The sequence below is a fragment of the Panicum virgatum genome, chromosome 9N, assembly GCF_016808335.1.
Source record: "Panicum virgatum strain AP13 chromosome 9N, P.virgatum_v5, whole genome shotgun sequence".
In the NCBI taxonomy this organism is placed as follows: Eukaryota; Viridiplantae; Streptophyta; class Magnoliopsida; order Poales; family Poaceae; genus Panicum; species Panicum virgatum.
In genome coordinates, this window is record NC_053153.1 from 46241735 (window position 1) to 46261067 (window position 19333).

Genomic DNA, 19333 nt, shown 5'->3' on the forward strand with positions numbered 1-19333 from the left:
GAAACCCCCTAGAACTCCAGTTTTCTTACATATAGGTCCCTGGAACTTGTTTTTGGCCTAGATTTTGCGTTTTAGCTCCGTTTTAGGCGTTCTTTATGTCCACGCGATCGTTGTAACGCGTAGAATAGTTCTAGCATAGTTTTGTTTGTTGTTTTCATGTATTATTGTACTATTTCTTAGTTTTTGCTATTGTTTGCATGTATGTTTATGTTGTGTATTGTTTTTGGCCATGTATTCGTGAGTAGACGTCGATCCATCTGAGGAGCCTCAGTATCAGTACCCGAAGCAGCCGTCATCCGACCACTTTGAGCAGCAGCAGGAGCAGTTTGAGGAAGGCAAGTATAACATGAACAACACCTATCACTTTAAATACATTTTCATACTGCATTTTAATACTATATGCCTATAAGGACTTTCCTAGCCACTTTATATCCCTTATATATATTCCTTGGGTTGCATTTTGGTTAGTTGTGCTAGGTGCCGCGCTATAACACATAATGGTCCTTTTTAATTAATTTGATTAATGATATATGCAACTTAATTATGAGAGTGGCCCGTTTGAGGGGCTCACGTCTCGTTAAAATTGGTTTTGTTAGAGACATGGTTTAGGGGGCCAGCACGGTGCTTACTGCCTGGTTGGCCACTCTCCATAAGGACCAGTTCATAGAGCGACAACCTGGGACAACAGCGCTACCACAAGACTGGAATGGGACGGTCTTGGCTTACTAATTAGGTCATTTTGGTTCGGGAGTAACTTACTGACGGGGCAGGAGGGGTGGTGAGCTTCAATGGTTCCCAGGCTACGAGGCTTGGTCTGCGTACCCCTCGAGGTGGTTACCATCGTTGCGGAGCCTGATTCCTTAGCGGTTACACCTTACCAATGTGTCCTTTGTAACGGCCTCATAGTGAGTTTGCTAGTCATCTCACCTAGGGAAGTGTGATGAACAACTAGCGTAGCTCACGACTTGTGGGTAAAGATGTGCAACCTCTGCAGAGTGTAAAACTGGTATACTAGCCGTGCTCACGGTCATGAGCGGCCCAGATCCTCCTTTTGATTAGTGGGGTTATCTTCCTTTGATGAGGCATGTTTCCCCGGGTGGCTTGGTTTGGTTTGGTTCTCAGTAGTATCATGATTAATTTTGATTAATTACTATGTAACCGGGTTTATGGTAATTCATCAACTTGTAGTAAATAGCTTTAATAAAATTTTGCCAAGACTTAAAAGCTAATGCAGTCAGTCAGCCAACCTAGAGCCTCATAGTTTGTGTTATACTTGTTGAGTACAAGTTGTGTACTCACTCTTGCCTACTCTAGTCTTTTTTCCTTTTGGGAATACTCTACTGTTGCTCAGTTTCTGCCGACGCGAGGGAGTTCGCTCAGCGCTACCAGGACCACGAGGACTTCTAGGCGTTCGTCTCCCAGTCGACGTCCCTGTGGCGCCCTGCTCAGCTTCCGACGAGAGTTATCGTTTATGTATTACGCTTCCGCATACTCTGTATCAGACATTTTGTCATTAATGTAATAAATAACATTCGTATTCGCTTTATTATATCTTATTACGTGATATGTGCTGTGATATACTGTTCATTCTGTTGTATATACGTGTGACTTGATCCTGGCACGTATATGATTGCTCGGTTTATGTCCTTTTATAAACCGGGTGTTACAAGGCGTGTGACGTTCCAGGATCAGTTGACAGCCGATGATTATATGACATTGATGAAAGATGAGTTGGAAGATTTGGCTGATCATCGGCTAAATGCTCTTATAAATATTGAAGCAAATAAAGCTAGGCTAGAGTGGGCCGATGGTATGACAAGAAAGTCAAAGTCAAAATCTTCGACCAAGGAGATTTAGTGTGGAAATTGATCTTGCCGATAGGAACCAAAGACTCCAGATTCGGCAAGTGGTCCCCAACATGGGAGGGGCCATATAAAATTAGTAGATGTGTTCCTAGTAATGCATATATTCTCGAAATGCTGGAGGGAGAAGAATTTTCTAGAGCGCTTAATGGAAAATATTTGAAGAAATACCAATCTAGTGTATGGGTAGACGCATAGCCGATGACATAGGTAATCCGTTGGTTTCATGATGTAGCCTATGCAAAAGACATCACCTTTAGTATAAAATAAGAGAAACGAGAAGGTCGCAATTACAGAGTGAAGAAGCGGTGAAGTGGAGATCAGATAGAGGGCTCATGAGCACAAACAAGATTTAAGCTCTGGTAGCCAAAATGATCCGCGCTAGTGAGATTTATCCACGTCAAATGTCCACGCAAGCGCCCAGGTATGCAGTCAGAAGAGACGGTAATCTAAAGCCATATAAAAATTGCAGGTGACTGAATGGCAAAAATCAACTTGTAGGGGACTTCAGAACCCAACTTGTTGGGGGGTTTCCTTTCTTCTTTTGGGGGTCTTTTTCCCAAAAAAAAAAGGAGAGCAGAGCATGTATGTCCGCAGGAAGAACGGAGGGCCGAAACAGTTACAAAAAACGGGTTTCTTGCGATGGTAAGCCAGTCTGAACACCACTTTAATGTTCAGATATCACCAGGAAATTACCAACTAAGCATGCTCGATGAAGTAGATAATAAGTAGCTCACTCGATGTGAAACTGGATGTCTACGAATCACATGCATGATGATACAGACAAAAGCATCCAGACCAATGCAGGGCATACAGTCAACTGTCCAACGTGAGCAATAAGTCCAAGGTCAGTAGGGACTCCATCCTATGAGCGCTTCCAGATCAGAAAACAAGTCAACAGACCGTACATCACCACCAGAACTTAGTAGCTGATGTTTCCATCACTTCCCTCGCATTCGTCGATGGACCTTGGCCTCTTTGCTCGCTTTGAGCATGAAGCACTGGATGATAACTTCTTAGTGATGGAGCGCTTTGGTGGTTCTTCATCATCCTCGCACCCTTCCTCGGATGAGCTATACTCATCATAGTCCAATAGTTTCCTCGCTTGCTTAGACAGTCCTGCTTCCTCACTACTGTTAGCCCGTGCCATTCGTAAACCATCATTTTCAAGTTGTTCCGCATGAAAGCGGAACATGCCCACCAGCCAGTCAAATGGTTCATCTTCATCAGGAAGGTATGCAAGTACAGGGTCTCTATCTCTCATTTGAGCTTTCCCTTGTATCCTTCTGTTCACCGTCACAAACATTGAATCCTCGAATTGCTTACGTTTAATCCAACATGGCTTCTTTTTATGCAGCTGAAGAGGAATCAAAGAAGAGTAAGCTCATAGTTACACAAATGAGATGATGATAAGAGGAACTGGCACATGAATACTTGAAACTAGCCTAATTCTTTATTACCTGCTCGATCCATCTTTCTTCATATGCCAGTGAGCTACATGTTAACCTCAACAACCTTAGTGCCATTCTGCTCAAGTCCTTTGCTGCACCGCCATGTAATTCCCACCAAGAAACTACAAATAGGAGAACTGTTACCTTGAATATTGAACTACAAAATAATCATTATTGAAAGCAATGAAGCAAACCCAAAAAAAAAGAACACCTAGAGTTTCCACCAAAATGGAACTTACCTGGATCGAGATTTTTCTGAGAACAGATGGCATGAACCGTCCCAAAACTCTGTGAAGCACTTCTGTAAAGATCCAGTTGACTCACAATTTTCTCTTGTGTAAGCTGATCTGGGATCATTTTGCGCGTGCACTCAACAAATGCATCTCTGAAGATTTCTGCATTTTCAATTCCATCTTTGTTCTGATAGTAGAAGAATGGATTCAGATAATAACCAGCTAGGTGCAGCGGTGTCCTGAGGGCAGCATCTAATCTAAAATCTATATTATCCCATATTGGCAAATAGTGCTCTTCATTGTTTTCAAAACGCAAGGTAATTTCCATTTTTGCATTTGTAAGCTCACCATATATGTACCCCATAGAGCTGTCACTGCCTATCTTCCTGAGAACATCCACTAGTGGCTCAAAACTGTTTATAGTATATAGCACCCCATGCCAAAACTCGTTACTAACTACTAGATTATAGAATTTCTTGCCCACAGATCCATTTGACCATTTGCTGTCCTCCCATTCTTTGGAGATAAACATAGCCTTCAACTCAAACCTCTTATCATAAAGGCTCTTCAAGTTCAAGAGACAAGTGGTGTAATAAGTAATCCCAACATGAACTAAATCCCATTGGCCGGTGAACTTGCGTGTCATGTCCAACAAATGTGTTCGGCCATAAATAAAAGCAGTTAGTAACCTTGCCTTAACAATTGTTTTCCTGACCAAAGGAATATTACCTATGTCTTCAAACATCGAGTCAATGCAATCTGCAGCACAGTGAGTCCAAAATATGTTGGGCCTTTTCTCAGTAAGCATTTTTGCTGACTTCATCGTTGGATTAATGTCGGTGATGACCTGCACCACACTTTTCTCTCCAATTTCTTCAATACAAGAGTCAACTAGCTCAAATACATAAGATTCATCTTTGTTGATGTCTGACGGCAGACGGATGGAACGAAGGAAAGACACACCCTGAGAACAATGAACTGCTAAGTTCAATATGAAACATTCATTATCCCCATGCCCTCTGTTAACCAGAACAGAGCATCCTTCCAATGCACAAGATTTCTTCAATGTTTCAATTGAATTATTAATATCCAAAACTTGCCTCTGCAATAATGACCCATCAAATTCACTTGGAGAGGGACCCCGTAAACCAGGGCCGAATTGTCCAATCGCTTCTAACATTAAGTTGAAACTTTCCAGATAAACAGTATTAGAAGGAATCCCAGCTTCATTGAACCATGTGGCTATACATTCCATAACCTTTTTCCTCTTCTTTTCTATCTGTTTTGCACTGTCGGTAGTTTGTGCATTTTCTTGTTCCTTCATTGCTTATTCTGTATTTGACAGAAAAGGAATAAAAATTGGTCCTTTAAACAAACAGAATTAACAAAAAGCTACATAAAAAGAAGGTACTAGCATGAACAAATGGATCATGACAGGTCGAATTATTGAGTGATAAATCAGCATCATTTTGTGGTGCTTGATTCTGATGTGCATGACAATCCTTACAGACTATGGACATACAAGCAGCAAACATATCTTTCATTTATTCAAAGTCATAATACTACTCCATTCAACAAATCATGATGTTCCACACAAAAAAAAAATACAGCAGAAAACAACCTATTTTTCCTGTCAGCAATATCATAATTAGTTGAGTGGATGGAGTAACACTGCATCTACAAAAAAATCTACACAAAATAAACTCCACTTATGTGCTGATTTGGACAACAATTTTGCTTGGTGACTTCAGCTTAACAATTGAAAGGTTTTGTGTGATGATTATTGTCTAAGCCAGCACATACGTATAGTTTTTGTATGTGTAGCATTAATTGAGTGGAGGTAGTAATACAAGTGAAAACTGACAACACATTTGTATAGCATCATCTCTGAAGACTGGTACAACCGTACAGGTGTAAGCTCCACTATTTTCTAATTTACTACTTCCTCCATCCGAAGGGCGGGCTTGGTGCAGCAGTAGAGCCTACCGTCTGTAACCGGAAGTTCCCGGATTCGAGCCCCAGCCTCTGCACATTTGTGTGGGTAAGGCTTGGGGCTTAAAAACAACCCTTCCCCAGACCCCGCACAGTGCGGGAAGCCTACGGCACTGGGTACGCCCGCTACTTCCTCCATCCCAAATTATTAGTCGTTTCGGCTTTTCTAGATGCATAATTTTTGCTATGCATCTAGATATATATCATGTCTAGATGCATAGTAAAATTAATGTATCTAGAAAAGCCAAAACGAATAATAATTTGGGATGGAGGGAGTAATCAACTTAACACAAAAGAACATGACCTGCGACAGCACACTTCATCAACAGGCCCTACTCCATTTTTTCACACATTCTCTCAGTTCCTCGACCTTGATGTGCACAAGCTTCCTCGACCAACATAGTACATTACGACCAAGGAAGGCTTCTGTTAAGCCACAAAACAAGTTGAATCGAAATTTCTATTAAATGCAAATTGGTTGGGCTTCCACATTCAGATCTGTAAGATATTGACCAAAGAATGGTTACAAAGCGTGGTTATGAAACCAATTTTTTCAATCCAGGATACAATAACAAGCCCCCTGCTCCTGCTACTCCATTTTCCACCCGAACCCCAATGTTAATCATCTTGCGGCCAACAATGCTTATATATTTTGCATCGGACGCGCATAAACATAATGTAACCATCATGCTTCTCAGCACAAATTCCGGGACCAATGGACCCCCAATACCCAAAATGCAGGGGTCCAATCTGCATCTGTAAACTATACTATATCGCATAATGGAGGAAATACGAAAAACACTAAATATTTCGCGAGGAATCCATCCAAGGAGCACGTAAGAAAAGAAACGAAACAGGAAGACGAACTGGCGCCTCCACCATTATAGCTCTTCCGGGAATCGCCAACCGGACCAAAATACCAAACAAGGGGGTTGGAGGAAGTGGGGAGCGGACTGACCTCGGATGCGTCTGTAGCGACGCAGATGGCGGCGGCCGGCGGCCGAGGGGAGGGTGGTCAGAGTAAAGAGGGTTCTTGGCTTCTGCCGATGGTGGGGGACTGGGGAAGTAGCAGAAGAGGGCAGCCGGCTGCAGTACTGCCATCTGAAGTTGAGTCCCTGACGTGTGGGCTCGGCCCCACACGTCAGTGAACGTGTGGGCCCGGCCCCACACGTCAGTGAGGGAGCGGTACTGCAGAGAAGTTGCTTCCGGCGCCTGGGAAATGGAATGGAATGCTATAAGTGCTACTCGGTCTGGCTATTGCGGTTTTTTCTTTTTTATATTTTTTTTAAAATTAAAATTTCAAAAATATATGTCTGTTTTGAAATATTTCAAAAATACCCCCGGTCGCCCCCCTTAGAGCGACAGGCCTTAAGTGTAATTTTTTTTTCTTCAAATTCGCAATAAGGTCCCTGGAAAAAAAAAAGCCCCTGTCGCCCCTCCAACGGGCGACAGGGGCCTGTCGCCCAGCCCACGGGCGACAGGGGCCTGTCGCCCAGCCCACGGGCGACCGGCCACTGGGCCCAGCCCACGGGCGGCAGGGGGCCTGTCGCCCACCCCGCGGGCGACAGGGGGGGGCTTGTCGCCCCCCCCCCCCCCCCCCCCCGCGGGCGACCGGGGTATCCCCCTATAAAAGCTCCAGCCCTCCCCTTCCCTCCTCATTTGAGCCCGAAAATTCCACAAAAAATCCAGAAAAAAAGAGAGGAGTGAGGAGAAGGAAAGCGGCGAAGCCCTACCGGATTCAGGACTTGTGATCTGCAGGTTAGTACATTTAGTTTAAATTATATTTAAGTACTACGTATTTAAATATGAGTAATTTAATTTAATTAGTGCTATAGTAGAACCATTTAAGTAGGAGTTCAATGATACTTTAGTTTGTAGTTACGTAGTAGTAAATTAGTTTAGAAAATTAGTTCTACGTATTTATTATTACAATTGCAGTACTATTAGAGACGTGTTTATAAATTAATTATGATTTAGAATAGAATTTGGTATATGCAGTATAGAATTTGAGTGCCATCACGTATTTATGAATATTTATACGTTGTAGTTGAATTTCATACTTAGTTTTTACGGATTATTGAATAAGGTAGTGAAGTAAGAGTATAACTCGATAACTATTATGTGATATACAGATATGTCGAGCAAGATGCAGTTTCAAGTATTTTATGGTGAATACAATATTATGTATGGGCCAAATGGAGTAGATCTTTCTGCCTTTAAGCGCACATCTAGCGGCATAGATAAACCTCTGGAAAGGAGTTTTGGTTCCATATGTAAGTGGCTGCAGCGTGGGTTCCATGTTGATCCGTTGACACATGTGATCACTGTCCAGTCTCTTGTTAATTGGGAGGTAGATAGTGAATTATGGGAATTAATGATGATACACAGCACTGATGACTGGCAGAAGTACATGCAAGCAGCTCTAGAGCGTGGGTGGCCTCTGGTCATTCTTGTTCAAATTCAGGAGAAGACACAAAATGAAATCCAACATTGTGCAGATCAAGGAACTCCGAGTATTCGAAGAGAGGCCAATTATGTTGAGCAAGATGAGTCAGAAGAGACAAAGAACCAAAACATGGGACCACAGGGCCTTGCTGATGAGGGAGAGAGGATACATAACATTGTGGACGAGATGGAAGCATATGACCAAACCGCAATAGAGATGGAAGAATATGAGGGCTCATCTGATGACGAGCAGTACTCATTGCCAAAAGAGTGGAAGGAGCATGGTTTTGGCAGTCATGTCGCAGAAGATGTACGAAATCAGGAGTGGGAGTACAGAGGGAATGAGGTAGTGCAAGGTGCAACATATCCAAATATTGAAGCCATAAAAAATGCTGTGAGACTATGGGCAATCTCATTGAAACGAGAATTCAGAGTCGTAAAGTCTGGCAGTAAAGAATATGAGGTGAAGTGTGTGAATGCTGGATGTCCATGGCGAGTACATGCATTCAAAGGAAAATGGAAGTCAAACTGGAAATGTTCCATTGTCACAGAGCACACTTGTTTGCTGTCAGAAGTTGTTACCTCGCATCGCAATATATCATGCGACTTTGTGGCAAAGCAAATGTATGGGTTTATTATGGACAACCTAAATTATGAGCCAAAAATGATTGTTCGACACATTGAGCAGACTTACCAGTACACAATCAGTTATTTGAAGGCATGGCGGGCTAAACAAAGGGTGTTGGAGATGCGGTTCGGTACATACGAGGCATCATATGATAACCTAACTCGTATGTTATCCCAGATTGCTGCTAGAAATCCTGGAAGGTTTTATGACACATACCTTGACTAGCCTTGACTAGGGGACAAAGAATTATGCAACGAGCCTTCTTTTGCATAGGTGCTTGTGTTAGAGCATTTCAGTTTTGTCTTCCGGTAATCTGCATTGATGGCACATTTTTTACTGGAAGGTATAAAGGTCAAATACTCACCGCAATCGGTGTAGATTGCAACAACCAAATAGTTCCGCTCGCATTTGCATTTGTTGAGAATGAGAACATAGACAGTTGGTATTGGTTCCTTGAACGAGTGAAGATTCATGTTGTTGCTGCACGTCCAGATGTGTGCCTTATTAGTGATAGGCATGCAGGTATCTTGCAATCAATACTGAAATTGCAACGTGGAACTGCGACAACGCCTCGATTATGGCCCGATGTTCAAAACAGGTGGTGCATTAGGCATATGGGTGCAAACTTCTATGAGCACTTTAAGAACAAGGATCTTAAGAACCTGTTTAAGAGGTTGTGCACCCAAAATTAACAGAGAAAATTCAATGCATTATGGCAGATGCTTGATTCGTTGACTGCAGAGCTAGTGAAGGTAAGGGCATCAGGAGCAGGCACGAGTCAGGCTGCAGAGGCTAGGGATTCAATTGAGAAGCCATTTTCACACTGGATTCGAGGTGCACCTAAGGAGAAATGGTCATTCCTTTATGATACCAACGGAATACGGTATGGTATTCAGACAACGAACCATGCAGAGTGTTTCAATATGGTTATGCGTTCTTGTCGTGCCTTTCCTCTTGTGGGAATTGTTGAGTTCATCATGTATGGGTGCATGAAGTATTTCAGAGAGCGTTACACGGCTGCAAGCATAAACATCAGCAACCCCCAAATTCAGTTTTGCAAAAGAGTGACACAATATATGCAAGAGAAGATTGAAAAGGTCAAACTGCATCGCGTCATATCGACAGGTACAATGGAGCATAGATTTGAGGTTCTATGCAAGGATAGAAGTGGTCGTGGTATCCGTAGAGATAGGGTGGTACAGGAGAGCTTGATTACAGTTGATGGCAAAGCCTTCTGCTCCTGCATGAAGCCTAAGTTATTGCATTTGCCATGCTCCCATCTCATTGCGGCATGTGCAGAGTCTGCGTTGCAGCCAGGAGTATTTGTTTCACCGTACTTCAGCAAGGAAGCAGTTGTATCCACCTGGGGACATGAGGTATACGTATTCATTCCATATATAAATTTAATTGTTACAATTCAAATGTTCCATTGACAGTTGAAACCATTAATCTTAATTATTTATGCAGCCTGTCCTGTTGGCTGCGGATGCAGACGAGTACAGTGTGACCAGATCGCTGGAGGCGTACTTACTTTGGTTGTTTGGTTACATCATGTTCAACAACACTCATGGCAACTCGGTCGATAGGATTCTCCTTCCGTATGCACGGGAGATTGCGGATGGGGACGAGGACATACCGCCCTACAGCTGGGATGAGGCGGTACTTGCAGCCACTTACCATGGACTCTGCGACGGCTGCATGAAGACACATGGGAACGCTATCTTGGCAGGGTGCCCACTACTGCTACAGCTTTGGTCGTACGAGAGGCTAGCCGTTGGTCGGCCCCTGGTCAGCCACGAGCCTTACCACGGGGGCATGTACGGCGAAGAGGAAGACGAGAGGCCCACTATGGGAACTATCTGGATCTGGCGTCAAGTGCGTTCTTATACATCTAATTTTGTTATTCATTGTTACATGATGCATTAGCGCACTTTTAATGTTACTTATTCCGAATGCAGAGGTCCTGGGCGCATGCGCAGGTTAGATGCGCATATCCTGAGTTTGTTTCAGAGCTCGACATGCTGACGCCCGAGGACGTTGTCTGGGAGCCTTACAGCCCAGAGGCTGTGGCTACCCATGCACCAGCAGGCCTGTCTTCGCACTGCTCCGCGAATGCGAGCCTGTGGCTTACTTCCGCCGTCCTGGTTTATGACATCGCGGTTGAGGCATATTGCCCCTAGAGAGTCAGGAGATAGTTTGGGCAGTGCCAGGAGTTTCCGGTGCCCACCGCGTTGGATCGTGTCAGTCGCCAGGACCACAGGTAATTATGAATGAACTTGGCTCATACATTCGTGTCGAATCTAACGATTCTTCGTGGTCCACTTTGTAGGTTGTCAAGGAGTGGCTTGCCGTGCTCTGATGATTGGCTCACCAAGATCCAGCCGTGGGTGGACCAATGGGAACAGGCAGACGAGCTCTTGGTCCATCCAACAGGACCACACACAGACAGCTCCTTTAGGGCTTACCTCACCTGGTACTTACCCCGGACTCGGGCTCGTCTGGTTTTTGTTGACACTCACCCGCAGCCACACCAGGCGAGGCCTCAGGATGGCTATGGCCGGCACCACGTGGAGGCACTAGCTGGCGCGGTGAGTCTCTTGATCATATTTGCATATATATATAATCATATTCATAAGATAATTCATGTGTTTGTAACTGTACCTTTACTGAATTGATGCAGATTCGCCTTTGCAACATGATGGAGACGGACTGCTCGACTTACTTGACGAGGGTACGTGCCGGATCCCCAATGACCCAGTTTGAGCAGACAGAGGCATGGTCGAGGCAGCGTGATCAATTGCGTCAGGTAGTGCACAACTTCGGAAGCCGTGTGCAGTACGAAGACAGCCACGGGTCGTCTCAGGCCTCGTCGTCGTTCCCGTGTCCGTCGACCATGCACGGGCCGACGTCGCAGTTTTTCCCAAGTGCAGGTAACGTACATATCTCTTTAAAATTAGATCAAGTGTTCCTACATATTTACTAATATCACATACAGGATACGATCCAGCTACTGCGTTCGGCCATACTGGAATGTTTAGAGGGACAGCACCAGTTGGCGGACCGTATCCAGGGATGGTACCGGGGCCACAGATACCGGCCTACACAGGTTAGTTTATGTTTCGTATTTCGGTTTCTACATGTCATGACAAAATATACGAGCGTACGCTAACATCCACATTTTTTGCATAGGATTCTACCCCCATGCGGGCGCCGGACCTTCTTCTTCCTCCTTTGGACCAGATAACGAGACCTTCACCTTAGACGACTTCGACAGCTTGAGTCCAGAAGAGCCTGCCGCGCAAGGTGACCCCGATGTCTTGGGGTATTCACAGCTAGGAGGAGCACCATTTGGGATCTCTCAACAGCAGACACCGCAGCCCCTTGCGCGTCCTGAGCGACAGGTGAGGTCTCCGGATGTTCTCACCTACTCCGAGGGCCATGTCCGTGCCCAGCAGAGGGCTAAGAGGGTCCGACGCCCTAGGGGTGGTTAGATATACCTGATGTTTGTATCTCTGGTGTTTATTTGTAATGAGATAGTTGTGGACCCGCTTATTTGTATCCGATGTTTATGATTGTGCTAGTTTACTTGTCATTTGTTTCTATACATACTATTGATGCGAACTTATTATGTTTCTGGGTTCCATAATGCTTGTGAAATAAGGGAAGTTCTTGCGATTTTTTTCCGTGATTTAATGAAGGACAAGTTATGTGCGGTAGGAGTTAGCGGCCCAGATCCTGCCGACGATGATGCCGACTACACGCTTGAATAGCTCAAAATAGGAACCATAGTGTATCTAGCTGCGAGTACGAGATCACAGGTTGCCACTACTCAGCACGGCGATCACGGGTTTCTATAGTGTATCTAGTTGCGAGTACGTTAGCCGACTACTCCAGCTTTTTTCTTGAATTTTTGGGCCAAAATGACAAAGGGAATGGCGGTTAGGGTTTATAAAAAGGGCCTGTCGCCCCCCCCCCCCCCCAACGGGCGACAGGCCCCTGTCGCCCCAGGGGTGGGCGACAGGCCCCTGTCGCCCGTTGGGGGGGCGACAGGGCTTTTTTTTCCCAGGGACCTCATTGCGAATTTCAAGAAAAAAAATTACACTTAAGACCTGTCGCCCTATGGGCGGGCGACCGGGGGTATTTTTGAAATATTTCAAAACGGACATATATTTTTGAAATTTTAATTTTAAAAAAATATAAAAAAGAAAAAACCGCCTGGCTATTGCCTTATTGGGCTTCTTGAGCCGAGACCAAACACCTGGTAAGATGTGATCATGATATTTGGATCATTTTAAACCTATATTTTTTTATTCAGAATAAAATTATCTAAGTAAAATGCATGAACAGCAAACTTAGGGGTGTGTTTAGTTGGTGAAGAAGTTTGGGTTTTGATATGTAGCACATTTTGTTGTTACTTGACAAATAATATCTAGTTATGGACTAATTAGGCTTAAAAGATTCAACTCATGCTAACCAGTTAGACTGTATAATTAGTTATTTTTTTCAACTACATTTAATGCTCCATGCAAAATTTTTGGGCCCTAATTGTCAATGCGTACTAAAGATGAGCTCTCTCGCATATTGTTGTCTGAGTAGATTTTGAAAACCTGCAACTATTTTGTGAGGAGGCGCTTCATACTACAGTTAGCTTTAAAAAAAAAAGCTACTGTTAGTCATAATATTTGAATTTGATTGGAATGGCGATTAGCCAGTTATGTGATACATTTATCTAAAGGTGTACATCCAATGGCACCTAAACGCCATTGTCATGTGATCACCGGTGATTTAAATGACATCGAAATGCCACTGAGGCTGGTGTGGCAAAGTATTAGTTCTATGAAACATAATATTAAAATACTTCTAGCTTTTAATGGTTTTTAAAAGATATAGCTTTATGCAATACTGACTAGTTGGATTAGGTCATCAAACCACGCAGTCTGTTGCACAACTCGACTCAACTCGCCCTCGAGCACCTCAACCTCGCCACACCGCAAAAACCTGCCTGTTCTATCCTCTAAGCTTAGGCACCACAACTACCACAACAAGACCCATTGCCAGTATGGTTGATTAGATCATAATTGTTCAGGTGCATTCCCTTCAAGCTTGCCATTATTCCTCCACTACTAGAAAACAGGCCAAAGATACCAGCTGCTGTTGCAACCGGTACTAATGCCACGCATCAGTACCGGCTGCAAAAGCAGCTGGTACCTTTGGCCAGCGGCGATCAAAGGTAAGGTGTTTGATACCGGGTTAAAGCATCACCTGGTACCAAAACTTCAATATAGGAACCGGTTAGTGCCACCAACCGGTACCAAAAGCACAAGGAGGAATAGGTACCGGTTGGTTGGTGCCTAAAGGGTGGACAATGGCACCGGATTTTGCCATGGCCCGGTGCCGCCACGTGCCCACAACAAAGGCACCGGTTAGTAACATCAACCGGTGCCTATGCCTTTTGTTTGGCACTGGTTGTTGAGCACCAACCGGTGCCTTTGAGCCACGCCTATAAATACCCCAACCCCTCCCCCCTCCAAGCTGCCGTGAACTCACTGTTCATGGCAGCTGAGTGAGGGGAGGGGAGGCGAATTTTTGTTTTTTTTCAAAAAAGGTTAGTTATTTTTCTCCATAACTTAGCAATTGGTTTTTAGAAGCAGTTATCATTTAATTTATTTGATAAGTGGATAGTATCTATTTATTATAGTTATAAGCATTATCAATTATAAATTTGAATTTAAATTTATTATAGTATGAATGTACTATTTGTACACTACAATGATGTATATAAATGTATTGTGGACCTAGATGAGTCGGCAATGGATGTACATGGCCGATCGGCGTTCAAAGGAGTTCATTGATGGCGTGCATGAATTCATAGAAGCGGCCGAGAAACACAAGTATGACGGTTTCGTTCGTTGTCATGCAAATTCTGTAAGAATGAGAAGGATTACTCATCATCAAGAACCATCCATAGTCACTTGTTCAATAGTGGTTTCATGCCGAACTACTATGTTTGGACCAAGCATGGCGAAAGAGGAATTGAGCTGGATAATAATGTAGAAGAAGAGGACATGATTCCTGACTTTGCAGCCAATTATAATTCCTTTTTCAACGACACTGCAATGGGTGAGCCTGAAGAAGATACTGAAGGATATATTGTAGAAGATGATCTTGGTCAGATGCTGCGCGAAGCTGAGGAAGGTTGCGAAATAGAAAAGGAATCGAGAGATCTGAAGCGTATGTTGGAGGACTACAGAACATTGTTGTACCCTAATTGCAAACAAGACCAAAAGAAGTTGGGTACCACATTGGAATTATTGCAATGGAAGGCATCAAATGGTTTGTCTGACAAGGGATTCGAGGAGTTGCTGAAACTTATAAAAAACTTACTCCCTGAGGGTAACACCTTGCCGGAGACAACATACGAGGCAAAAAAAGTTATTTGTCCTTTAGGATTAGAGGCACAGAAGATACATGCTTGTCCTAATGACTGCATCCTATATCGAGGTGAGTATGAAAATTTGGATTCATGCCCTGTATGCAACGCATGCCGGTATAAGATCCCTCGAGATGATCCAGGCGACGTTGAGGGGATGCGTGTCAAGAAGAGGGTGCCTGCCAAGGTGATGTGGTATTTTCCTCTAATACCACGTCTGAAATATTTGTTCATGAACAAAACGAATGCTAAATTGATGCGATGGCACAAAGAAGAACGTAAGCAAGACAATATGTTGAGACACCCCGCTGATGGGTCGCAGTGGAAAAAAGTGGACAGAACATTCCCAACATTTGCAAATGAAGCGAAGAATATAAGGTTCGGCTTAAGTACGGATGGCATGAATCCTTTCGGTGAGCAGAGCAGTGGTCATAGTACTTGGCCTGTAACACTCTGTATATACAACCTTCCTCCCTGGTTGTGTATGAAGCGGAAATTCATTATGATGCCGGTGCTTATCCCCGGCCCGAATCAACCCGGTAACGATATAGATGTGTATCTGAAACCACTGATTGAGGATCTTCTATTGTTGTGGAAAGATGAGGGTGTTCGTATGTGGGATGCGCACGCAGAGGATCATTTTAACCTGCGTGCATTGCTTTTCATAACCACCAACGATTGGCCAGTACTAATTAACCTCTCCGGACAATCCAATAAGGGTTTGGAAAAAATTTGTGAAAAATAACAAAGGACGTGGTCAATGGAGGCCCGAACTGAACGTTAACATGGATTATCCGGTATGTTCATTCATAAAGATTTGTCTAGTTAAGTATATAATCCCAAATTGTTCTAAATTGAGTAATTTATTTGTTTCTCCTTAAGTATGCGAGACAACAACAAGGAACTGATTGGTGCGGGTACTACGTATGCGACTTCTTGCACATCATGACTCCATGCGGGAAGGCTACTGATGAAGAAACGAGAGTACGTCCAAACCGTTCACTAGTATATTTTCATAATTGTACTAACGCACAGAATGTTAATGCTTTTTTCCTAAATGATAGATGTCTCAAATGGGGGATGAATGTTACTCTACTGATCAGATCAACGCCGTATGCGAGCAGCTCACCGGATTCATTTTGAACGAGATCTTGGATCCTAGAGGCGAGTTCTACCACGACGGTCACATCGATAGAGGATTTTCATCGACATCCTGAGGGGACTAGTAGTTGGACGGCTAACATGACTTGTACATTTGTAAATATTTTTAAACATTATGCCTTGATGTTTGTAAATTTGTAAATATATTAGTTCATGTAATTAGCTTAATTACATGCTCGCATTTCACTTTTAGTTAGTTTCAAATATTCTCTGAAAACGAACACGAACAACCAATGAATGTAGAGTACTGTAGAGCTTGAGTGCGTTTAGCAATTATAAAAGAATAAACAGTAATAAATAGAACAAACAAAACTGAATTTGGGAAAAAAAAGGGAAAAGGTCATTGGTACCGGTTGGAAATACCAACCAGTACCAAAGGGGCTGCCACCTTACGTCAGCGTGGCAGCCTCTTTGGTACCGGCTGGTATTTCCAACCGGTACCAATGGAGGCCTAAGGCACCGGTTGAAAAACCCGGTGTCTTAAGTAGAGGCTAATGGTCGCGGTTGCGGGGCACCGGTTGGGAAACCGGTGCTTTTGGCCTTTCTCAGCCGGTGCCCAAGGCCCGTTTTCTAGTAGTGCTCTATATCAAAATATAGCTACATTTAAAAGTCAAATATTTCCATCTCTGGCCAATAATATTGCTAAAAGGATATCTCAAATAGAAAAGTTACATGTTATGATATCAGGTTTCATGAATCAACTAATATCATTTTTATGTTGTCAATCTTTGTAGTTTTTTTTTACTAATCAGAGTTAAAATTTGAAAGATCTGACTTAAAAAATATAAATGTAGCTATATTCTGAGATAGGGATATCTAGTTAAAGCATTAGGCTTATTAATACAGAACTGGAGTCATATGTTGTAACGACCTGCCCCGGGATAACGGCTAAGATCTACTCTGCACGTTGAGTAAACCACACCTGCTAAATAACTCTCTTGCGCTTTCGTCCTCGCTTCGCGTAAAAGGTTGCAACCGGAGTTATTTAGCTTCCCTAGGCCTGGTATTTAAATTGGTCTGGGTTCACTTCTGCTTCCAGTATGGGACTAAATCCCGATGCTACAGTAGCATGCTACAGTAGCTCGCGATTTTGGCCCGGCCCACTCAGTCCGTGGGCTGTTACAATCATCCCCCTTAGGACTCGACGTCCCCGTCGAGTACCAGACCAATCTAAATACCACCAGGATCTCCTCTCTTGGCCACGTCTCATACGTCTAGTGCTAACGGTCCCATGTGCCATGTCCGTGTGTCCAGTGCCAACGGTCCCTGTGCGACGTCCATGCCTCGCACGCGCCCGTCCACATGCCTTGGCATCTGCGCTCCCACGCGCCCGTGCTCATGCCCGCGCACTTCTGCCCGTATGTGGCGTGAAACCGCGAGAGTCGGCTCTGATACCACTGTAACGACCTGCCCCGGGATAACGGCTTAGATCTACTCTGCACGTTGAGTAAACCACACCTGCTAAATAACTCTCTTGCGCTTTCGTCCTCGCTTCGCGCAAAAGGTTGCAACCGGAGTTTTTTAGCTTCCCTGGGCCTGGTATTTAAATTGGTCTGGGTTCACTTCTGCTTCCAGTATGGACTAAATCCCGACGCTACAGTAGCATGCTACAGTAGCTCGCGATTTTGGCCCGGCCCACTCAGTCCGTGGGCTGTTACATACATATGTGCCGGATAAACTTAATAATAATCCTCTCCAAACATGCCAAGCGAGATCCCGATATAAATTAGTTAATTTTCACTGTAATCCATGTAAATTATTATAAGTGAATGGTCTATTCAAACAATGCCTTAAAGTATTTCCTAAATTGCTTTGTTCTATTTGTAAAATGTGTAAGTGTTATTACCCTTTCTCATGAATGGGTCATGTATTATAGGGACACATCAACTGGCCAGGTTATAGAGATTGAGTTTGTTACAATCACTACGGGAGAACGTCCTAATAGTCCCGGTTCGAAAACCGATGTTGTCTCAGTTTCCAACTAGGACTATGAATCCGGGACTAAATATCCTGGCCTTTAGTCCTATGTTCAAAAACTAGCTACCTTTAGTCTCGGTTGCTAGTACCTACGACTAGGCTGGCACGTGGAGCTTTTTAGTCCCGGTAGGTTTTACCAACCCAGACTAAAGATGATTTTCTTTCTTTTCATATTTTCTTTTCCATTCATTTTTTCATTTCGATTATTTTTTGTATACTAATGTATGTATTCTACACTATTGCTATGCAACTATATAGGTTCATTTTGATTATTCTACACTAACATACATATACAAATTGATATATATTACAAACTGAAACATATATATACATATTTCAAAATGTGTGAAAGCAACAAAGTTGTATATTACAATATTTATAGTATTTACTATTTTTGTTGTATTTCTTTCCATCATAGTGAAATTCACCATCTTGAATGGCGACCTATTCATAAATAAATCCTGCACGGCCTCGTGAATTGTCAAAATTCTTTCCCTTGGTAGGATCTGATCCCGGCGGCATCCACATACCTATAAAAATATGAAAAATATGAATTATGAAAATTTAAAAATATCCATAGTAATGAAACAAATGAAATGAAGCATCAAAAGATGTTGTTTACCTACTTCGTTTTCCCAATTAGAAATTGTCTTGGCACCTACTAGAGTGTGCATGACCATGCAAACGTAGTATCTGCATAAGTTGTTGCCCTATTCCCGCCTCAAACACTTTAGAAGTAAAGAAGTCATCAAATATCCTAATAAAATAAATGAAATGAGACGTGCAAACGTAGTACCCGGTATATATTGGAAAGTCTATTTTGATATTAAGTTCTTCGCTGAGATCAGCTATGTGGTTTCTTCACGGAGCTTTTTTCATGCCTGGCGTATGAGAATGAATAAATAGAATTTGTATGTTGATTTCAAAGTAATGGTGATAGAGCTGGTATAGTAGTGGCGATGACCGAAATTACTTTTGCAGCACGTCAATGATGTCTTGGTACTGTTCTTCAGGCTTCTTCGTTGAGTCCATAACTATCCTGTATGACCTGCACAATTATACGGAGGCTAACCTGATTAGACTTAATAATTTTAATTACAGAATACGAAAGGGTTACAAGGCAGTAAATTGTCACCCAAAGTTGTCAGGATCAA

The 19333-nt window shown here is 43.2% G+C and overlaps 1 protein-coding gene across 2 annotated transcripts; it reads right to left on the reverse strand.

Moving 5' to 3' along the window:
- Positions 1-2357: 2357 nt before the first annotated feature.
- On the reverse strand, positions 2358-6628 carry LOC120689837. 2 transcript variants are annotated; one of them, XM_039972266.1, is made up of 4 exons: positions 6497-6628; positions 3553-4878; positions 3323-3435; positions 2358-3219 (listed from the first exon to the last, which is right to left on the reverse strand). In XM_039972266.1, the coding sequence occupies exons 2-4, from the start codon at positions 4868-4870 to the stop codon at positions 2785-2787; spliced, it is 1866 nt and encodes a 621-aa protein (XP_039828200.1). In that variant the 5' UTR covers positions 4871-4878; positions 6497-6628; the 3' UTR covers positions 2358-2784. The 2 variants fall into 2 exon arrangements, with proteins under 2 accessions (XP_039828200.1, XP_039828201.1); XM_039972267.1 differs by lacking the exon at positions 6497-6628 and adding an exon at positions 5843-5863.
- Positions 6629-19333: the final 12705 nt, after the last annotated feature.